The sequence below is a fragment of the Crassostrea angulata genome, chromosome 1, assembly GCF_025612915.1.
Source record: "Crassostrea angulata isolate pt1a10 chromosome 1, ASM2561291v2, whole genome shotgun sequence".
Taxonomy (NCBI): domain Eukaryota; kingdom Metazoa; phylum Mollusca; class Bivalvia; order Ostreida; family Ostreidae; genus Magallana; species Magallana angulata.
The window spans coordinates 46,694,791-46,709,461 of NC_069111.1; the positions used below are offsets into that span (position 1 = coordinate 46,694,791).

The 14,671-nt window shown below is 32.5% G+C and overlaps 2 protein-coding genes across 2 annotated transcripts in view; one reads left to right on the top strand and one right to left on the bottom strand.

The window, feature by feature from the left end:
• Nucleotides 1-7,461: 7,461 nt before the first annotated feature.
• LOC128189991 (uncharacterized) lies at nt 7,462-12,552 on the bottom strand. Its single transcript, XM_052861842.1, has 6 exons — nt 12,395-12,552; nt 11,726-11,894; nt 11,425-11,636; nt 10,125-10,237; nt 9,212-9,384; nt 7,462-8,303 (listed from the first exon to the last, which is right to left on the bottom strand). The coding sequence occupies exons 1-6, from the start codon at nt 12,461-12,463 to the stop codon at nt 7,966-7,968; spliced, it is 1,074 nt and encodes a 357-aa protein (XP_052717802.1). The 5' UTR covers nt 12,464-12,552; the 3' UTR covers nt 7,462-7,965.
• Nucleotides 12,553-14,487: 1,935 nt separating this feature from the next.
• LOC128170381 (guanine deaminase-like) overlaps nt 14,488-14,671 on the top strand; it is a 10,520-nt gene continuing 10,336 nt past the window's right edge. Inside the window, exon 1 of the mRNA XM_052836157.1 lies at nt 14,488-14,671. This exon is cut by the window's right edge and continues 57 nt beyond it. Coding sequence (XP_052692117.1) covers nt 14,492-14,671 — 180 coding nt within the window. The 5' untranslated portion in view covers nt 14,488-14,491.

A 14,671-nucleotide genomic window follows, 5' to 3' on the forward strand; every position in this document is an offset into this window, starting at 1 on the left:
GGTGTGCACAGTTTATAAATTTTCAAACTTTCAGGGTCAAGGGTAGGGGCCTTCGATGTTTCCGAGTCCGATGTTGAAAATCCCAAAATAATAAAAAGTAGATTTTTTAGGGCATTATATCTCAAAAAATTTATTCACCATATATTTATGGTGGATGTGGTTAACCACTATTAGATGACCCTGAAAATTTCATGCTCCAAACATTAATTCTAAATTTTGAATTGCAAACTGCGTTCTAGAACGCAGTTCGCTATTCATATGCAGATAAGCCCGAATCTCAAGTAGAGATGGCCACTTCACAATGTTTTTAAGGTGGTAATGGTATACCATCAGTAGATGACCCTGAAATTTTCAGGCCCTGAATATGAATTCTAAATTTTGAATTACGAACTGCTTTCTAGAACGAAGTTCACTTTTCAATTACAGATAATATAAGCCCGAATCTCAAAAAGTAGAGATGACCACTTCACCATGTTTTCTGGATGGTAATGGTATACCACCAGTAGATGACCCTGGAAATTTCAGGTCCCAAATATGAATTCTAAATCTTGAGTAGAGATGACCACTTCACCATATTATCAGGGTAATAATGGTATACCACCAGTAGATGACCCTGAAAATATCAGGCCCCAAATATGAATTCTAAATTTTGAATTGCAAACTGCGTTTCAGAGCGCAGTTCACTTTTCAATTGCAAATAAGCCCGAATCTCAAAAGGTTGAGATGACCACTTCACCATATTTTCAGGATGGTAATGGCATACCACCAGTAGATTACCCTGAAATTTTCAGGCCCCAAATATGAATTCTAAATTTTGAATTGTGAACTGCGTTCTAGAACGCAGTTCACTTTTCAATTGCAAATAAGCCCGAATCTCAAAAAGTAGATATGACCACTTCACCATATTTTCAGTGGGGGTAATGGTATACCATCAGAAGATGACCCTGAACATTTCAGGCCCTAAATATGAATTCTAAATTTTGAATTGCGAACTCCGTTCTAGAACGAAGTTCACTTTTCAATTGCAAATAGGCCCGAATCTCAAAAAGTAGAGATGACCACTTCACCATATTTTCAGTGGGGGTAATGGTATACCATCAGTAGATGACCCTGAACATTTCAGGCCCTATATATGAATTCTATATTTTGAATTGCGAACTGCGTTCAAGAACGCAGTTCACTTTTCAATTGCAAATAAACCCGAATCTCAAAAAGTAGAAATGATCATTTCACCATGTTTTCAGGGTGGTAATGGTATAACACCAGTAGATGACCCTGAAAATATCAGGCCCCAAGTATAAATTCTAAATTTTGAATTGCGAACTGCGTTCTAAAACGCAGTTCACTTTTCTATTGCGAATAGCGAACTGCGAAGTGCGTTCCAAAAACCAATGCTTTATTATCTTTTATTGCTGGTACCATTTTCCATCTTTATTGATGCCATACAAAGAATGCTCTTGGGGAAAACAAATTGATTCAAAAATAATGAATCATGTTATGAAGCAGATATTTCCTTTCGGAGTGGCACAATAAAAACATTCACTCTTTATTATCAGGAAGTGTTAGTCCATGACTAGCTCGTTTATAGACTTAAAACATATTAAATGGAATTGAATAAACGTAGTCATTTTAAAGGATCAACATTTTTTAAAACATAATTGTGAAACCAATTTAATGGATTTTAATGATCTGTGACCGAATTAAATTGATGATGCAAACATAGTGCATAAGGACACAAATCAAGCAAAATTACCGGTTTTTCTCATGCACTTAAAAGTAAATTAGAACGAAGAAAATGTATCATTCGATGCTATTTTTCGAGTGTAAATGTCCTCAGATTATATCGCTCTCGTAACATAATTGAACATCAATTTGATAAAATTTCAATACGTTAAATTCGTGCTGTTACGTGCTAAAACTTTGGTTATTTTTATTATAAATCAACAAAAAAAGCCTATCAAATAATCAAAATTGCAAGGTACAATGTCAAAACGAGTAATTCAATTGCTGGAAATACGGAGACCAACCATCTTAATGCATTTATGCCGTCACAACAACCTGAAAATCTAGGAGACGCCAAGCCCCCCCCCCCCCCCCCCCCCCCGGTTCTTTCACGTCTTCAAGTTGTATTACGAATATGAATAACAAAGGTCCTTTGGTTTCCATCATAACCGAGAAGACTGTAGTTCTTTCTTGTATTTGTTTTGCATGACAACAAGAATATTCTTATTATTTTACCTGTTAATCCAATACATTGTAGAGATTTTAATGATACTGATTCAGGTTCATCTTCAAAACACATTTTTATCGGATAATCTCTAAAGCTGGAGTTAACCTTTCCAGAATTTAGAAAATATATTTTTATTTGAGTAATAAAATAAACTTATCCTCTAAAATAAATCAAGATGTTATCATTAGTTTAATACTATTTCATTTAAGAAAATGAATAAGTAAACTAAATCTAAATACTTATCGCTGTTATTTTTAAAATTATTCTCAATTTTCTGATCTTTGCTTTTAGCATCATATTGAAATGTGTCCGAAGTGACAGCTAGGTACTGATTTATCAGCTCAAACTAAACAATATGACTGTTCCAGTGTCCGAGTTTTCTGACACTGTAGCTGTGCTGGGTAAATTCACGACGCTCCGGTAATCTCGGCCTTGAAAAGTATACAGGGCATAGTCATAAGTTACAAAAAATTATCAATAGAAATAGGAAAAAAAGAAATACAAAACTTGATTAAATTGATAAACTTTTGAATAATTAATTCACATATAATTTAGTTATAACAGTGACAAGTCTGAATAGTGTCAAATGGACCAAAATATTATACAGTTTCCGGCATATTGATATTATTACACTTCATTCAAGACTCTCTCTCTCTCTCTCTCTCTCTTTCTCTCTCTCTCTCTCTCTCTCTCTCTCTCTCTCTCTCTCTCTCTCTCTCTCTCTCTCTCTCTCTCTCTCTCTCTCTCTCTCTCATCATCATCTACTACAGTTGTGCACTTAAAGAAACACTCTAAAAAGTCAGGTTTGTAACTGGATCACAGTTATTGGATTTAAAAAAAGTTAAGGGTGTTTTACAAGTCAAATCAGCCGTACTAAAGAGAACATTTAAATCGAAGGCTTTTTATTTCTTTTGCCGTCAAATAAGTTGTTCACGTATGTACCAGATACTATAATGCAAAAGAGATTATGATTTATATGTTTGCTATCAGTTCTTAGAAGACCTATTTTATAAACAGGAGGTTTTTGTTTTTGTAATAACTCAGTATATGTATCCTTTGAAATCAAAAACATTAAATCTTTCATTTATCTTAAGGTATCCCACTCCTCAATGTTCTTGTATCAAGAATTTCTTGAGAAGTATTCTATTGAAATCTGTAGACAAAACACACTTAAATAATACAAAGATAATGGGAGGTCAGTGTTCATCCCTCTGAGTTATGGTCAATTAAATTTGACCTTTTTGCACCTAAAATGCGATTTCAGCCTGATTAGGATTTGTTGTCAGAATTATTGATTAAGCAAACTCTTTTCTTAAAATGTTGTTTTTAATTATGTACAATGGTCACACTGAATAGAGGGATTACGAAAAAAATTTGCATGAAGCTGCATAAATGTTTGTATGACCTGTTTGCACTTAAAATAGACAATTTTTATAATAGTTACAATTTGATTTGAAATAAAAACATTTTGAATATCAAGAATTTTAGAAGATTAATCCAGTTTGCCTACATATGTATTCAGTATCATTTTGACATAATAAAACATGGGGGTCAGTGATTTCAAATTTTAGATACATGGCTTCAAAGGTAAAATTATCGCAAAATTTGGTTTTAAAAAATTCAGACATTTTCTATATGTTTGCATGATTTTATGCTAAACGTCTATCATTCTCTCAAAATTTAGTATAGTACAAGTCATAGAGAACCTATAGAACATGTCACAAACCTATCAAATGTTAATATGAGAATAATGAATAAAGTATAATAAAAAGAAAAGTATATTGAAAATTCATAAAATTGCTTGTTTCTGTCATTTTCGACTAAAAAACCTTCCGCACGAGAAAATAGTTCCCCCCAAAACTTGTTCGTTTCTTGAATTCAAATGGATTTTCTTTTCGAATGTTGTGTAATTATGAAATGATGATCTTTTCGTGAGGTTTAAATTAATAAAATCATATTCATTTAAAATATAATGAACATCTGCGCAATGAAATCAAAACATGAGGAGTGATATACCTTAACTGACCTTCTAGCCTCCCTATAGCTAACTGATTTGTCATGCCATTAGCCAATAGCTGAGCTCCCGGAATCGTGTACTTATAAACTTTTTGATATTAAAAATCTACAAATGCAGAATGGTACTGAGCAGAGACAGACATTTAATGGCGTTATTTGATACCACCAGAGCTTGTTTCATTTTTCTTTTGTTGTAGTTTTTATTGTTGTTTTAAAACAAAATTAAATAAGTACCGAAGTTTATGGTAACTGAAAGGAAGAAAGGATGTCATTCAAATAGAATACCTCTACAGAGTCAATATCTAAAGTTGATCAAACTTCTGTTTTGTTTAAAAATTTTCTCTATACGCGAGATTCTAGATTTTAGATTAAGTTCAAGGTGTCATGATATTATATAATTTCAAACATGTTGTCTCTTTTGACCAACATTTACGTATTTGATAAGAAACCTTTCAAGGCCCATTTAATAATTGGATAAAAAATATATAAGCATCATTTAAAAATAATGATTGCAGATTTTCTAAGTGCCATCACTTTAAACTGCATTCCCAAACAGGCACTATTCATATTATTATACTGAATGTCTTAATTTTAAAGAAAACTTTACTGTTTTTATATAGGAATAACGTGAATTCTACGGCGAATCGAACGCGCATAATTTACGCGCAAGTAACAATTCGTTGTGTTACAGGTTGTCAAGTGTTTTGCTAACGCTTTAGGCATTAGAACGGATTATTAACTGCGACTTAATCAGATTTCAGTATTTTACAAGAAAGCATAATAACAAATTACTAAACTTAAAACCTTGCTTTGATTTGAACAAAGCATTCATGACTCTAACACGTTATAATAAGCTATACAAGTAACGTTAATTTTGAATAAACACAATACAAACTTTAAAGAAACTTAAAATGTTGCTCATACGACAGCATGAAAAAAACCTGTGCAAAGTCTTGAACTTAACACGGTTATGGCAAGTACGCATTTTTATTCTTGAGTATAGTATTGACATTATTGATGATGTGCAAACTATATATGTCACGTATAAATTGTAAGAAAGCACATTGAGGGGGATGCTAACAAACTTTTTTTTAACATGTGTCCAATTCTATTGCATAAAATAATTACAAAATATATTCATATAAAGTAAGATATAATAAGTATTTTATCTTTTATTACTTATAACATTTCACATCTTTAATAATGCCTCCAAAGAATATCCTCGGGGAACACAAACTGATTAACACAAGTATCAAATCGTACTAGTATACCGGGTTTTCTTCTCCGAGTGGCGCAATAGAAATTCTTAGTCTTTATTACATGTACCCGGAAGTAATTGTCAATAATTCAAGGATTTTTCAAAAATGAAATTAAAAGTGAAAGACACATTTATTTCAAATAATTGATCAAAATATTTTGTTCCAAATATTTTAAAAAACGTATGGATTTACTTGAAGCTTGTGTTGAAGATTTTTATTCATAGAACCTTTGTATTGGTTTTAAATGAAATCATACATAACACTGTGCCGGATAATCATGCCAGTGCCATTGTGGCATTTTTGCACCCGCTTAAGATGCAGATTCGGAAAAATCCATGTATACCAATGATAGACCACTATGTAGAGAGTATATAACCACTTTTTTTTTAGTGTGTTTCACCTGACAGGTGAGATATTTACCTTTAAAAATTAATATCCCATCGGAAAATGATAATTCCCATAGGAGAATTGATTCTCCTACAGGAAATATTGACAATCCTATCAGAATTTTTAAAAGTCCTATAGGAATTATATTTCCTATAGGAGAATGGTATTTCCTGTAGGAATTTGATTAGACATGTAGTTTTCCTATAGGATATTAAGTTTTCCTATCGGATTTTATCAAATCCTATCGGAATTGAAATTCCTATAGTAAGTTCTTGTATTCCGATAGGAAATTTCAAATTACCTATAGGAATATTGTTTTTCCTATGGGAAAAATTAATTTCCTATAGGAATTTATTTTTGAAAGGTAAATATCTCACCTGACAGGTGAGATACACTGATAACAAAGGTGGTTGTAAACTCTCTAAGCAATGATCTATCATATGGCATATTGGAATTGTTCGATATATGCAGCTTAAGCAGGTGCAAAAATGCCATCTTGGCACTGGCATAATTATCCGGCACAGTGTTACATGTAAAGTAAATAAAACAAACCGCAAGTACTTTTGCAAAGATGAGACTTAAACCAAAAATAGTATGCAGTCTCTATGGTATTATCACACTTTTAATATCTCTCTCTCTCTCTCTCTCTCTCTCTCTCTCTCTCTCTCTCTCTCTCTCTCTCTTACCTTCTACTCCGGATAAGCACTCAGAGAAACATCCTACGAAAACTAAAACTTTCAAAATCTGTTTATCATACATGTTTTTCTTTTGAAAATTATGTTTACAATTCAATAACTCTCGTAAAATAAATAATAGAAAGATAATGTGCCTGTCTTATGTTGAAAATATTTAGAGGCATTTCATTGGATCTGTGAAAAATATGTATTTAAAATATTTGGATGTGATTGGAGCTTTGTTATTGAATATAAGTAATTTGAGTTGAACATTTTAAAACGGTTAAGTTTGTTTAACCAGTCAAATCAGCCGTATAAAAAAATTTAAGGACATCTAAAAGGTACTTTATATTTCTTTTGCCTTCGAGAATAAAATGATCACATACTTCTAGGTACAAGATACTAAAATGCAAAAGAGATTAATGTTTATATAATTCCTATCAGTAGATAAAAGCCCTATTATAGAAACAAATTTTTGTTTTTGTAATTATATGTATCTTTTGAAATCAAAAACATTAAATCTTCAATTGATCTTTTCAACCTACTCTTATGAGACTACATAACCCATTTGCTTTGCAACAATAAAAACAAACATTTGATCCTTGTTTACTACTCACTGATCTGTGACGTCTTATTCCATTAGCCATCAATTGAAATCACGGTTTTATTTGCTTTCATAAGTTGCAATTATTAAAAAAAGACAGACACACATTGGGACACATTGCCAGAGTCGGAATCAGGACTAAGTAATTTGTTTTAAATATAAGTAATGCAATTATTGTGTTTTTCTTTTTTAAATTTCTAATGGTTTTTTTTTATTGTAAAGTATCTATTTAAAATTTTACACCAACAAATCTTGTTTGTATTTATTCATTCAAACATCATTTAATCTTATGATAATTAAATTGCAACAGCATTACTAGTGCGTTGCAAAATATTTCAATGTGAGATTAAATGTCATTAATGGATATTCATCTACATGAAACGCAGTAACCTAAGGACCATAAAACACATGGATTAGAACACATTCATTTCAATATACTGATAATTCTTGTTCGGTAATGCAAATCATACAACCATTCCATTAATTCTCATTCTGTTCAGTTATAATACCAAAGACACCAATACCCTAAAATCAAGGTAATATTGATTCACTTATTTCAGCGTTCTACATGTTTCTTTTATTTGCAGTATGGTTTTCTACAATACCATGAAATGTTAATACAAACTAAATGTTAAAAAAAATTGTCGTCCTTTGCAACAAAAATATGATACGAAACCATGAAAATTAAACCTTTCACATGTAATTACATGTATCGTTATGTTCAAGTGTTTCTACATGTATAAGGTCATCGGTCAATATTTTTCCATAAACGTCTATAGTTACGTTTATATGTAATTACAGCAGTTTGCAGTATGATTCGTAGTCCGCCACATTTCCTGAATAGTACCTCAGTAGAGCGAAAGCTTCCCGAAAATAGCCATAATTAATCTGGACGGTCGAAATTTCACTGGGTGGGATATTAGGCATACCGTTCCTTCCATTTAGACCGATTTGAATAGTGACGTCACCAACTGCCTCACAATGGGCAATTTTGATTGGTCGCCGATCCACATTGACGATATCAAATTCGTGGAATATAGTTTTGCCATTTATTGGTCTTTGTTGATTGTCTTCCCAATAATGGTATTCAGAACGCAAATCAATTTCCTTGACGACTGTGTCTTTTTCTGGTTCTTAAAAAAAGAAGATATGAAATTCTTTATATTCGTGTAGTGTTATCAACATTACAGTTACCGTTTTTAACTTTATACTATGTTTTTATAACCTTATAGCTTAATATGACATAAGAAATAATGCTCTCTGACTTCGATTCTTCTGCTACATGTAAATTGGACAATATCAGGAATTAAAAAGAAAAGTAGGTTGTCTTTTTTCAAAGCGCTAAGCATAGCTAAGCGCTTTATTGTCGTTAGACTTCTACTTCCGGTGCATCAAATAACCGCCCCTATGAGCAGAAATATACATCATTTGAACTGGTTAGGGAATCAGTTTCAGGGGTTTACGCACATATTTGCATGGGCTATTGTGAATATAAAGTATCCGTGGCTATTGTGAATCTAAGGTGCGGGGCTTACGTACAACATTGCTGGGGCTGCCACACAGTGATGAGGAAATATAGTGTCTAAACAGAAGCTGAAATATAGAAAAATGAAATCGATTCTCTCTAACTAAGCGTGCATAAAGTAACTTTCTTTTAGAACCAAGCTAGGCTAGCGCTTTTCAGTACTATCAGTACTTTGATTTGCAAATAGTTTTGTACGTAAAATTTTTCATTAATTATAAATCCTTTGTTCATTACATGTCATATTTCTATATTCCTGAGAAAAGGTACAATTTTGAAAAAATAAACGGAGTTTCTTTTTCTGTAATGAACATCAAAATATTTTAGCTTTTTTAAAACGCACTTTAAAAAATCTTTTGGAAAAAAATCAAAATGCGTTGCCACATAGCTTCCAAACTTATTTTTAATTAGAAGTTAGGTTAATAAGTTTTTATTTGTGTCCAGTTCATTCTAAGCGTGTCTAAATTGATCCATCGATGTAAATTAAATATTTATCACATCAATCTAGTGATAGCTTACCATAGGCGATTTTAATCTCTGTTGCATCCAGATATAGGGTGGTTTCATTGTTTTTATTGTATTGTAAGATGTAGGACAGACTTTCCTTTCCAGAAATATTTTTCGATCTATGAGAAACCGTGACGTCATTGTCCCCGTTAGATGTTTCGTTTTTCTTCACAACGTACCTGGAACTAAATTAAAACAACATTTTGACAACATCGTTCGTTTGGATGAAGACTGATTAAGTCTGATGAAAATTGGCCAAATCGAAATATGATTGTATCTAAACATTTCTGTTGAGAGATGCGTGCAATCTGTATATTCCCTAATAATTCTTTGCGAAGGTCAATCATTTCCTTCTCACTATGTAGAGGTATAATCACGAGTATCTCTTTATATTTACATTATCCAGTGTCTTTGTCTGTGATAACACAACGTATCTATTTTGTACTATATAACCCATAATACAAATGACGCCAAATTGAGGCGCCGGCGGGGTTTGCTTATTTATATTAAAAAGATTTAATCGTGCGATGGCCTAAAATTATATAAATATAAGTAATAAGGAATCATTCTTTGAATATTATGAGGTGATAATTTCGGTCGGGGCGTGATCAAATCTATCATAAAGCCCTTCGGGTTTTATTGGATTTGATCACGCCCCGACCAAAATTATCACCTCATAATACTCAAAGAATGATTCCTTATTCCTTATATATGTACAATTCACAGGGGCCAAGCCCGTTTTAACATTAATTTCAATGTATGATTAGATTGAAAATAATGTTAAAACTGACTTATATAGTCCCTGTGATACAATTTAACCGGATCTTGTCAATCAGATATCTATTCATTAACTGTACGAAAAAAAATAAAAGTAACAGTGCCAAAAAATGACAAACTTCAAAGCCGTGTATTAGAGGTAACTTACAGAACCAGCGATTGGTCTTTCTCTGTAGCACTGCTGGAAACATCAACTGTTGTCTTAAACTCAATAGATGTCGTGTCACCTGTTTTGGACATCTTTTGAACAGATACTTCAAACTGAAACAAATGCAGAGGTCATCATCTCTGCTAAACTGCAATAAACCTTAAATCTCACATATCTAAAAAGTGATGTTTAGAGAAATATAGTACATATCATAAATTTTCATGCTCATACAACTGTACCAGCTGTTTGAGAAATATTTGTGTGTGTGAATTACTGTAAAGTTCAATTTTAATTATTGTAATTACATGTAACCATTGATTACACAAACGGCAGTTATTACGTTAATGTACTGTTATCATTACTCAACGTTTAAAAGTCAGCTCTGGGTCTTTTGTTTATTATTTCATTTTATCCATGTCGTTTAATTATATAAAAAATGTATCTTTCATAACGTATTTATGCATAGATTTGAGTGTTTTCGCCTGTATTTTGATTAATTTTTTTTCGCTCTTGTTTTTTATGACATTTTACTTTGTCTATATAGCTGCTGTCAAACCCTAATTGAATCTTCGAGACCGGAAGACAATTTTTCCAAACAGCCATAACAATTTACATCTAAAACATAAGAAGTTACCTAATACATATGCATAACAATTGCTCACTTTGGATGAGAGACTAACTGAGATTCTGAAAGAGATGGAGATCTAAACTGTAAAATGATTTCTTTTCGGCAATGTAGAAAGCGATCCTTACAGAAAAATGTAAAAAAAAAAAAAACCTGACAAAATTAATGTTATTATTTTTTCGGCAATGCAAGCTACATTTGGAACCATTTTAACAAGACCTTGGACTTTCAGTAGGACGTAGCTATGTATTTCCTGCGTCAAAACAAGTTAAAAATGACGCGGTTTCAAGCGAAATTTGCGCCGATTGCGTAGTCTTCAAAAGCCAGACAAATCTTGTTGATTTCAGAGAGCTATGGCTGACAAAGAAATAGACAGGCCTACGTCACATTACTGTTTAACACAACTACCCAAAGTCCAAGCTCTTGTTAAAATGGTTCTATACCAGCATGAAGCACTAAACTAAAGAAAGCAAACTATTATTTAATTAAATGAATACATAAAAAAAAAACCCGAATTGAATTTCGTTCAGAGAACTTGAAATCAATTAAGTACCCAAATTTTCTGAAGATAAAATCAGTATCTTTCACAGATTTGTACAGAGAAAATTTGTACAACTACGTGTGATTGTGTTGATCACTTCTGTACCTGTGTGGATCACCTTTACTAATTAATACCTCAAAATCATCAAAGAGTTGCGTGGTAGTTGAGTTCTTATTCCTGAGTGCGTCAAATGTCAATGTTACGGTGGATTGATCGAGGGTTACGACGAATTCTACCTCCTTCTTCTGAAGAGCTTCAAAGTCCTCTAATGCCCTGAGCCTGGCAATGTACCGGATTTTGGGTGACCGAACCGGTGACAGTGAGTTGGTAAATGTCGGATCGCCAACTACATAAACAAAATCAATGTCTTGAAAGCATCCATATCACTACAACGTGCTTTGAGTTATGTGTAATAAAGACTATATGAATACTTACAGACTATAGGGTATTTCTGGCCTTTGAAAATAGAAAACCAAATGGCCCTCGCCTCCAGTTTAGTCTCGGTCTCAAATTCAACGCTGTATGTCGTATCCCTCGATTTTGTCTCGGTTTTCGCTGAAATGATTTTTATTGGAAAGGTGGTAGAATCAGTGTCTGAATGTATCTGAAAAATAAAAACATGACCCGTGTTATAAAGTTGGCTTAGAAAGTCTACAGCATTCATCGGTCAACCATCTTTCAATCTGAAAAAAAAGTTATTCTATTGTTGTTCATCACCTCCTCCTCCGGAGAGGAGAATATTTCTCTTTTATAAACCATCTTTTAAGGGGGCGACGCATATGTTCATTTACCGTTCCGTCGATTATACATGTAGATGTTCCATAAGTAATCTTTTGCTTCTATTCAATGATTAATCTGCTATTGAATTTTTATTTTTCAAAAGCATGTCACTTTGAAAACAAAAATAAAGAACAGATTCCACGTTGGTCTGCAAAATAAAATCTCATGTTGAATTTAGTTTGTCTAGTTTTGCATCCAAAATACCCCCTTTTGGAAGAAAAAAATCCCCCATATTTCCTTAGGCTCATTTGACACACGTTCATGAAAACCCAATATAAATAATGTATTATAATCACATGGACAGCAACATCACACAATTCTTACCGCAGGCGAAACTTTTCCAAAGTAAATGTCTGAGAACATCATGAACATCGACAAACATTTCAGCATCATTTTCAACGATTGCAAACGCTGGACTGCTTGGGATGTGGAGAACTGTAGAAATTTTTACATGCATTGCCCCTTAAATATGTAACATCTGTTGCAAACTTTTCCATGCAATTTTACATATAATTGACCTAAGTTGCATGGAAATATTGACATTTGCCCTTTCAATTCATTATAGCTATTAGAGTCTGATGGGCAATTTGTTGATCATACTAATTTGAAGTAAAGGTCTTTATAGTATAATGATTGAATCATTGAATGCTTGCATTGGAGTATTTTGCAATGCTATTTAAAAGTTATAGATCTGAGATTAATGAATTATATAATTTGTTAAATACGTATGTAGCAATCACTTGCACGCCGCACACATTTTTTTCATGCGATAGTTGTTTTAGATGTTTACATACTACATGTAATAATCATTACATTATATATATATATATATATATATATATATATATATATATATATATATATATATATATATATATATATATATATATATATATATATATATATATAAACATTTTACCATGATTTGTGCAAATAAAGTTCGATACAGATTCCCATATTTATACATGTATCTACTTTGCTAACGCTATGTTCTTAGCGATCATTTCTATTTTAATAATCTTAAAAATGTCATAGGATATAAACTGATTTTATTAGTATAATTTGGTACCACTTGACAGATGTTTATTTTGTTGGAAATTGAAGCTTTAAGATTTTTACAATTGTTGTCTAACTGCTCATTTCAAATGTCATTAAGATAAAGATTATCCGTGTTTTATCCAAGAACAGGGTCAAGGATTAGTCAAATAGAATGGTAACTCTAATAGTGACTTTATAGAGTCCCTATTTAATCAGCAAGTCGCACAACATATATTTTCTTTCTTCCAAACTTTTGCCCCCACATACAGTATCTCTAGCACTTACATATAGTTCACGCCCATGTAGAATTTTCGTTATAGTTAATTCTTATGTGTCATGGTGAACAGTGCACATCCTCGATACATCAAAAAAACTTGACAATTGGAGATTTTTGAGTGGGAGTCATTGGCTCATTGTCGACTTTTTCCGCCTACATAAAGGATATTTACAACCAATTGCTTACAAACAATTCTGAAACAATAAAAACAGATACATAAATTGTTTACTACTAATATAAATTGAGTTGGGTACATGTACGTGCGTTGACATGAACAAATATTGATCAGGTGCTCCCATAGCGAAACAACCAGACGCGTGGTCATATTTATACAAACACTTGTTATCGACAATTATCGTCTCATTACGGCTCTTAAACCTACCTATATTGAAAAATGGCAACAAGATGTCATAATTTGCCGACAATCACTGCAAAATTTGTACAGAAAAAATGGGTGCCAATGGTTTTAATGAACAACGGGTTGAGCACTATATTCTATGCATATTTCTTGTAGAAAAAGAATAATATATTAAATGCATTGTGATGCTTTAGTTTCAGGCAAAACATGAAAAGAATGTGTTTTACAACATGTTGTAAACGATATCAGCGGATGCTTTCTGTTAAAATGTATGCTTTGCCTTGGACAACATCTAGGGTGCAATTACATGTCAGTATTAGCCTCCATCTCGGGTACCCGTGTATCCTAATTGTATTATACTATGGGGATAAACTTTCTAGCAGAAAGAAGTTTATACATTTCAAAATATATGATGTTACACCTATCTGGTCACATTTCCCATACATATAGTAAACTAATCCCATACATTATTAGCAAACTAATGCATAGTGTATAAATAATATCCCGGACCCCTTTAGATTTATTATTTATTTATGTAATAACGAGTAGTTCATAAAACCATAGTGCCATTGCATGTTTTTTTTTCAGTTTTTTTTTCTTTATACTTTTTTCGTCTTGTGTCAATAAATCTTATTGTATCTGTAGTCTAAAGTTCGGCATATGCCATATTTGTATTCAGAAAACCGCCAGTCTAAGTTTTAAAAACTATGATCCGCCGTGCCATTACAACAAAGGGCAGGTAACTCTAATGTGTCAACAACTTTCAGATTACGTGGTTGGCAGCTATACAAAATGTGTGAATAAACGTCGCTATATATCGTGGACACTTGGAGAAATACCTGCACCCATTGATCACATTCAATGCAGTCGCCATTCTGTCAAGATGGCAAAAACTCAGGTTTACTGTGGAATGTTTGTGCATTCAACG

Coding starts and splice junctions, on each gene's coding strand:
- LOC128189991 (XM_052861842.1), bottom strand. CDS start 12,463: ATGATGCTGAAATGTTTGTCGATGTTCATGATGTTCTCAGACATTTAC. Junction 11,895..12,394: donor TTGGAAAAGTTTCGCCTGCG/GTAAGAATTGTG, acceptor TTTATTTTTCAG/ATACATTCAGACACTGATTC. Junction 8,304..9,211: donor AGAGATTAAAATCGCCTATG/GTAAGCTATCAC, acceptor TCTTTTTTTAAG/AACCAGAAAAAGACACAGTC.